Genomic DNA, 7,914 nt, shown 5'->3' with positions numbered 1-7,914 from the left:
TCCCCCAAGTCCCCACAGACCCTGAGGGCCACTCGTGCCCAACCCTGAGAGCTCCACCTGCACCCACTTGGCTCTGAGCTGAGTGTGCAGTGACGTCCGCTCTGAGCTGGACTCAGGAGGCGCAGGTCAGACAGGCTTGCATCTGGTCTGGGTGGAGAGAGGCACACGGGCAAAGGATGTGAGAAGCCTGTGTGGGTGTGGAGGATGCCCGAGTGGGCCCTGGGAAGCAGACCCCCAGAGCTGGGCAAGTCCTCCTGGGGCTCAGGATGGTTAGCCTGGAAAGACAGCAGGTGACAGGGGTGGGGAAGTGAATCTTCCTGGTGGGGTCCAGCTGAGCCAAGGATGTGGGATGCACTGGTCAGGGGCTGTGGGCTCTGGGGCCTGCGTGTAAGGGGAGCAGCTACAAATGTCGGTGGAGACCTGGACCCTTTTGATTACGCCAAGGAGCTATACTTAATCCTGCTGGTAATGAGGCCATAGAAGGCTCCTAATGGCAGGAGGTGACACACTCAGGTTGACATGCTGGCTCTGGCTGCTGTGCCGACTGCATTGACAGGTGCTGCCGGTAGGGGACCTGGTGGAGCCTGAGGTTATACAGGTGCCGTGTCCTGAGACCAAGTGTGCAGATGCAAGAGGCGTTGAAGAGGTAGTACAGGTTGACCGGCTGTAGAGGCTGACCTGGAAGAGACCAGGGTGACGTATCCTGGGGGATGGTTGTACTGTAGCCCACACACCAAGAGGGGATGCGGGATGAATCACAAACAGTGAGACTGAAGTGGCCGTCGGTCCCATGGGTCTGGAGCTTAGGAGGGAGACCTGGAGGGAAGATACTAGGTCAGGGCAGGTAGATCACTGAGACGAGAGAGGAATGGCCAGGCAGGGTGCTGACACAGACGCAGCGGGCCAAGGGGGGCTGCCGGCTTCCCTCCAGGTATAGGCCCCTGCCCTCTGTGTCCCAGCACCCTAGAGGAAGGAGATCAGGGAGGAACCAGAAAGGCAGAGCCAGCCAGAGGCTGGAAAGGACTTGGGGGGAGTTGGAGGAAGCAGGCTCACAGGCAGGCAGGACGCAGCAGGGCACGGTGCTGCCAGGACTGAGGTGTGGGACAGACATCAGTGTGTCTTGGTGGCCTTGTGGACTCTCCCTGTGGTCGAGAGTGAGGGTGCTGCCTGCTGGAAGATGCGGAGCCCTTTTGTGTCATCCCCGCCAAGTGCAGAGATGGTCTGATGGAATCCATGCAGAGATGCTGCTCAGTGGGGTGGAGAGGTGGCAGTGTGCAGGGGCGCAGACCAGACAGTGGGGCCAGCTCTGGGGTAGAGAGGTGGGATGGCGTGCAGGGGCACAGACCAGACAGCGGGGCCAGCTCTGGGGTAGAGAGGTGGGATGGCGTGCAGGGGCACAGACCAGACAGCGGGGCCAGCTCTAGGGCCACCAGGACAGCAGACACTGCCAGGAGAGCAAGAATGACCCACATTTCTCGTCAGAAGGAAACTGGGTGAAGCTCCGGCCTCAGGCTGGCCATGGCTCCAGCTAGAATTCCATGAGAGGAAATTGGTCAGTCGAGTTTGGGGATTGGGGTCAAGATGTGGTGTGGAGGTGGGAGGAGGCAGAGGAGCTGCTGCCCTGGCCCAAAACTTCCTAATATTTGTCACCCCAGAACCCCCGCCCCCGATCCCTCGCCATGAGGAGGCATGGAAGAAACTGTAAAGTGAACGGTGAACTCGTTTCGTCTTGGGGCTGGTGGTAGGTCAGGAGTACGTGGGGTGTGCTGTGTTGGGATCAGGCAGGCATTAGGATGTCTGGTGTTGGGATCACAGACTGTAGCCTTTTCTCCCAGGGCTGCCCAGCCTGGCTGTGTGTCCTGGGCAAGCTTCCGAACCTCTGTGCCTAGCTCTCCATCAGGGCCCTACCTCCGAGAGCTGTTATGAGGCTTCTGTGAGTTAATCGAAAGGGCTGAGGATGGTGCCTGAGTAATGCAGGAAGCCGGGTCTGCGGGTCAGTGCTTATTACCATGATGACTTGAACGCAGCATTTGAGGCCGGCCCTGTGGTCTGTCTGTGGACAGCGTGCACACACTGTCCTGGCAACCAGACCATCATGTCGCTTCCCATCTGGTGGAATCACAAAGCCCCGAGGCCGTGGGGGAATGGATGGGTCGGCCAGTTTCAGGGGTGGGGGTGGGGTAGCGTCCTGCTGCAGAACTCTGACCGCCTCTCCCTCTGGACGATGATTTTTGATTTTTGCTAATGTCTGGGGTGAGAAGACAGCACACATGGAGGAGCTGGGCAGTGACTCCATGAGTGAGGCCCTGCAAGGAGCTGCTTTACAGTGGGAGTGAGGGATAGACCAGAAGAGGGTTTTGCAGACCAGGGGTAACGTCCAGCCCCACCTCGGAGCTGGGCAAGGGGCTGTCAGTCTGCAAGGCCCACAGGAGGAGGCCTGAGATGGCAGGAGACATGGTCTCCAGCGGCTGGGCAGAGGCCTTGCTCTGTGGTCCTGGGGCAGGCCCTGAATAGGGCCACAGATCTTGAAATTGTGCGACCCCCACCCTCCGGTCCCCTACCCTCTCCCCAAGCCTTTTGTTCCTGCCTCTTCTCTCTCCATCATTTTTGGGGTGGCTAAGGCTGGGCCAGGGCTCTGACGTGCCCTCCACACTGACTTGCCCACAGCTACTTTGGCTTCATCACCAAACACCCCCTGCTGAGCCGCTTCGCCTGCCATGTCTTTGTCTCCCAGGAGTCCATGAGGCCGGTGGCGCAGAGCGTGGGGTGAGTGAGGCCCCAGGGTGTGGGTGGGGACACAGAACGGGTGCAGAGGTGAGCAGGTGGGGACAGGAGCCTGGCAGGGGAGGTCTGGGGAAGGAGAACCGGATGTGCTGTGTAGAGAGGGTGGTGGTGGGTGATGATTTGGGGTCCTGGGCATGGGGTGAGGACAGGCACAGACACATGGCCCAGGCACTCTGGCAGGGATAGAATTGCTGGGGCAGGAGAGCTGAGGGTCACAATTGGGGGTGACGTGGCCATGCCTAGGTGGGGGGTCGTAGATGGCTACAGAGGGAGGAAGGAGGGATAGCTCAGAGGCACTGTGGAAGGCGGTTTGGGGGTTGAGGACCGACTGTGAGTGGCTGGTGGAGGACCATCTTCCCCCAGCCGCGCCTTCCTGGAGTACTACCAGGAGCACCTGGCGTACGCCTGCCCCACGGAGGACATCTACCTGGAGTAGCCCGCCCACCGCTCTCTGGCCGTCTGCTCCAGGCACAGCTGGGGCTGAGGATGCCTCAACAGGCCACCATGGCTTTGGCAAGGACTGGATTGGGGGGACTTGGGACCTTACGCTTGTGGGGGTCTGTGGGCTGGGAGCTCTCGTCCTCGGTCCCCAGGGCACAGCTGTGGGGGCTGCGGGGGAGTGGGGCCCCCGTGCCCCCGCTTTTCCTCAGATCCGTTCTTTCTCTGTGTTGTCCTCCTCCATCCCTCCCCAGCCTCCCTTTTCTCTCTCCTGGTGTCTCTGCCCCTCTCTGTGCCTGCAAACCTTATCCTCTAGTCTTCACTTTGGGGTCAGAACTTTGGGGGTGTGGAGGAGGCACGGCTCTAGGGACGGGTAATGCCGGCTTCCAAGTCATGCCCTCCTGCCACTCCCCTGCGATTTATAAGGGAATTTTAATTTTTATAGTGAATCTCAAGGGATCGTCCCATCCTTGACCACAGGGACAAGAGGGGCCCCCTCGCCCCAGCCCCACCCCACATGGAGCTCAGGGGGAAGCAGGGAAGGGTTCCCAAAAGAGCCCTGCGGAGGCTAGGAGTGGTTCTTGATGCTCACCTGAAGCCCCCAGACGCTGCTAGGAGGAGGGGGCCCCTCCTGGGCCCCCAGTACTCCTCCGCTTGCCGCTGCTAGCGCACCCCTGCAGTCCAGCGTGCATCTGCCCCACGCACGCCCCGTGCTGTGTTCCTGGGCCCTGCCCAAGGCCTCAATAAACTCTCTGCTTGGTGTGACACTGGCTGTCTCTAGGGGGTGCCGAGACATGGGCCAGGCTCCCAGGGGCTGCCCATGGTGTTGGGGGGTCTTGGGAATCTCACCCTTTTAGTTCTTTCCAAAATTGTGCTGGGGGTCCCTGCAGTGCTGCTCTGGGGCCTCATCTGAGGTGCCGTATCTAGAAGCACCCTTGGGACTTCTCCCCAAAGACACTTGACTGGCCACAGAGGAAGCCGAGGCTGTGCAATGGGGTGTCCTTTCCATGTGCACAGACTGGGGGCCAGCACGGCTTAGGTCAGTGTGTAGTGGGGGCACAAATTCCTTGAAGAACAATCTGGCCGGGCACCGTGGCTCACACCTGTAATCCCAACATTTTGGGAGGCCGAGGTGGGCGGATCACCTGAGGTCAGGAGTTTGAAACCAGCTTGGCCCACATGGTGCAACCCCATCTCTACAAAAAAGACAAAAATTAGCCAGGCGTCCTGGCGCACACCTGTAATCCCAGCTACTCAGGAGGCTAAGGCACAAGAATCTCTTGAACCTGGGAGGCGGAGGTTGCAGTGAGCTGAGATCGCACCACTGCACTCCAGCCTGGGCAACAGTGGGAGACTCCGTCTCAGAAAAAGAAAAAGAAAAACAATCTACTTAGATCTTAAAGTTGATATTTTAAAAATTCTCTAGAGAGAAGCCAGAAGAAAATAGGTGACTTTCACCATGTGCTTAGATGATTGTAGATGCCCAGTGAGGTTCCCCCCCAGGCCCTCCTGGGTGAGCCCACCTCCCAGGCAGGGGTCAGCATGGCCTGGATCCCTCTGTCTGAGCACAGGATTCGTGCAACACCAGGAAGAGAACAGTCGAAGGTTCCTCAGTGAGCTAAGGGAAGTATGCACAACCTTACTACATAAACATTAAAAAGTGCTGTCTGTAAAAAACACGTGTCTACAGAGCCAGCAAGCAGAGAAATAGCTGCCCAGTGTTAGGAAGTGCATCGTGATCCAGAGGTTTAGCCCGTGTGCAGCGCACAGACCTGAGGTCCCAGAGAGATGGAGGACGCAGACCAGTGGCACGACAGAAACGCAGAACGTTTATGAGAAAACCTTCCTGCTAATTAAGATAAAGCTGTAAAGAGGCAGATAGCCGCACTGGGTGTGTACGTTTGAAACTTGTACCCCCTGCGCTAGGGCATTCGGGGTGTGGCCCTCAGTCCCCTGTAGCTGCTGCCTGGAAACCTTTGCCACCCACCCACCTCCTCCTTCTGCTCTTCCTCTCCCGTGAGAATCCTCCAGGCCCTGCCCTCTGGCGCCCCCGTCTCCGCCCCTGCCCGGCCTGGCCCCGCCCCCCAACGTGTCTCCAGTTCTCTTGTGGTTAAAGTTTACCTCCCGCCGGCCCTTAGGACGGTTGTTGGACATGCTCGTGAGTCCTTCACCTGTCTGCCTTCCACCTCTGCAGCTCCTTCTCCAATCTCATGGTCTTCTTGAGCTTGGCCGCCCTCCACGCCCCATCCCGGGCTTGGTCGGTTTTGGGGTCTCCCTCGCTGGCTTTATCCCTCCCCCTGTTTCGAGGGTTTCCCTGTGCTCAGGGCGCTGGCGGCCGCCCCCTGTGCCGGCCACTGGCCAGATCCAGATGACCTCCAGGGGCACTTCTTCAGCTGATCACTGGGCCGGTGCTCCGAAGAATGAGCTGTGAGGGCCGCTGTGGCTGGCCGGAGGGTGCCACTCACAGTCACTTCAGACTCACAGAAGCCTTCGCCCCCACCCCTGCATTCATCTATGTTCTGTTTGATGATTTTTCCCAGTCACCTGAGCTGTGGGCCTTGGTCACTCCAGACTCCTCCCTCCTGTCACCCTTATCCTCACCCCAGCACCTTTACGTCTGCCCCTGGCTCCATTTCCCCCTCCTCTGCCTGGACCAAACCACCCTGACTTTCCCGAATCTTCGTGCAACAAAAAGCCTGCTCCGGCCTCTGCCTCACTGCACTTGCAAATCCACTTGCACCCACACCCAGGCCAGGGTTGTTAAACAGAAGCCTCAGCAGATCCCTCTCTCTGGTCAGCTCTGAAGCAGGTCCCTGTTGAACCTCAGCATGACCTGCCCCCACCCCCTGCATCCCACTTCTGCTCTGGGAGCCTCTGGGTTCCTGGGCGCACCTGCTGCCCTTCCCTATTTGTCACTGGGTGACCTCACGTCCTTCCGGGCGCTCCCGGTCCCTGGCCTCCGGCTGTCTGACGACTTGCTCCTGCTTGCTCTCCTGGTAGCGGCTGCTGACTGTGAGCCCAGAGAGCAGGCTTGGCTGTTGACCTTAGGTCCTCCCAGAACCTGGCGGATCTCCTGGCTCACAGGCAGGAGGCGCTGCGTGATGCCTCCAGCTTCCGCCAATCTAGCCCAAGGATGGCATCCGAAATAAAACGCATTCTACAGAAAAGTGTTTATTGCATTCTTCTTCGAAATAAGGTAAGCATAAAAGTAATCTGAATATTGACCAATAGGGTTAATTGATTAAGGTATGTTTACCTAACTGAAATATTGGGCAGATGTAAAAAAAAGTGTGCTTGCCAACGTTTGTAATTATACAGAAACTTTCTGTTATGCTATTAAGTGAAAGTAAATTTCCCGGCACAGTAGCTCTTGCTACTGTGTAATCTTAGCAATTTGGGAGGCCGAGGCAGGCAGATCCCTTGAGTCTAGGAGTTCGAGACCAGCCTGAGCAACATAGCAAAACCCCTATCTCTACAAAAAAAAAAAAATACAAAAGTTATCCAGGTGTGGTGGCACATGCCTGTAGTCCCAGCTACTTGGGTGGGTGAGGTAGGAGGATAACTTGAACCTAGGAGGTTGAGGCTGCAGTGAGCCATGATCATGCCACTACACTCTGGCTGAAAACAGCAAGACCCTGACACAACAACGAAAAGAAAAGAAAAGAGAGAGCAAGAGTGAAAGAAAGAAAGAGAAAGAAAGAAAAAGAAGGAAAGAGAGCAAGAGCGAAAGAAAGAAAAGAAAGAGAGAGAGAGAAAGAAAGAAAGAAAATAGGCAGGGTCATATATAGCGTTCTAGAAACTATGTGTTGAAAAATGCTGAAAGGAAACACAAAAATGTTAAAAGTCGTTCTTGCTGAAGTTGAGCCGAGGGTGTTTCTCTTCCTTTTTTTCCCTGCAGCAAATATGTCTTTTTTTTTTTTTAAGTATTTGCTGCTTATTAGAGATCTCCAAGTGCAAATAGAAATATCCACAGAAAAACTAAAAATAAAAAAGTTAAGGTAAATTAATCAAACTCAAACAGAAAAGTTATTTTGGCCACAATAAAAAGACCACCCCATAAAGTTATCATGAGGTTTAAATGAATCTGCCAGTCAGACAGGCCAAGGGTAGTGCTTCAGTAAGTTATTATTTTTATAAACACTATAAAAGTAGGATCTCTCTATTTTTAAAAACATTACTTTCCCTATAAAGAGTAACACGTCATTATAGACATTTTGGAGACTGCAGATGATAGAAGGCAGGCTAAAATCAACCGTATTTTTACAACCCAGAGATAACTGTTCCTAATATTTTGGTGTATTTTTTCCAGTCTCCCTTTCACATGAGGGTTGAAGGAAGAGGGAGGTTAGGGGAATCAAGAAGAATTTAAGGCAAAAGATAAAAGCAAAATAGCAGAGGTTGTTGCAGGCATACCTTAGAGATTCTGCAGGTTTGGTTCTAGACCACCACAACAAAACTAAGATTGAAATAAAGTGAGTCACACACATTTTCTGTTTTCCAGTGTATATAAAAGTTATGTTGGCCAGGAGTGGTGGCTCATGCCTGTAATCTCAGCACTCTGGGAGGCCAATGAAAGCGGATCGCTTGAGCCCAGGAGTTTAGGGTTAGCAAAACTCCATATCAAAACAAAAATAAAAAAGGACTGGGCTTGGTGACTCACGCCTGTAATCCCAGCACTTTGGGAGACCCAGG

The 7,914-nt window shown here is 55.2% G+C and overlaps 1 protein-coding gene across 1 annotated transcript in view; it reads left to right on the top strand.

Moving 5' to 3' along the window:
* The window catches only part of MAPK8IP2 (mitogen-activated protein kinase 8 interacting protein 2), a 9,946-nt gene extending 5,957 nt beyond the window's left edge, over nucleotides 1-3,989 (top strand). The window contains exons 12-13 of the mRNA XM_011942259.1: nucleotides 2,668-2,766; nucleotides 3,148-3,989. Of these exons, the coding sequence (XP_011797649.1) occupies nucleotides 2,668-2,766; nucleotides 3,148-3,220 (172 nt within the window). The 3' untranslated portion in view covers nucleotides 3,221-3,989. The remainder of the gene's footprint in view (nucleotides 1-2,667; nucleotides 2,767-3,147) is intronic.
* Nucleotides 3,990-7,914: the final 3,925 nt, after the last annotated feature.

The sequence above is a fragment of the Colobus angolensis genome, unplaced genomic scaffold (genome assembly GCF_000951035.1).
Source record: "Colobus angolensis palliatus isolate OR3802 unplaced genomic scaffold, Cang.pa_1.0 Scaffold208, whole genome shotgun sequence".
NCBI lineage: Eukaryota > Metazoa > Chordata > Mammalia > Primates > Cercopithecidae > Colobus > Colobus angolensis.
The sequence above is the reverse complement of the archived record's forward strand: the minus strand, read 5'-3'. Positions and strand labels throughout refer to the sequence as shown.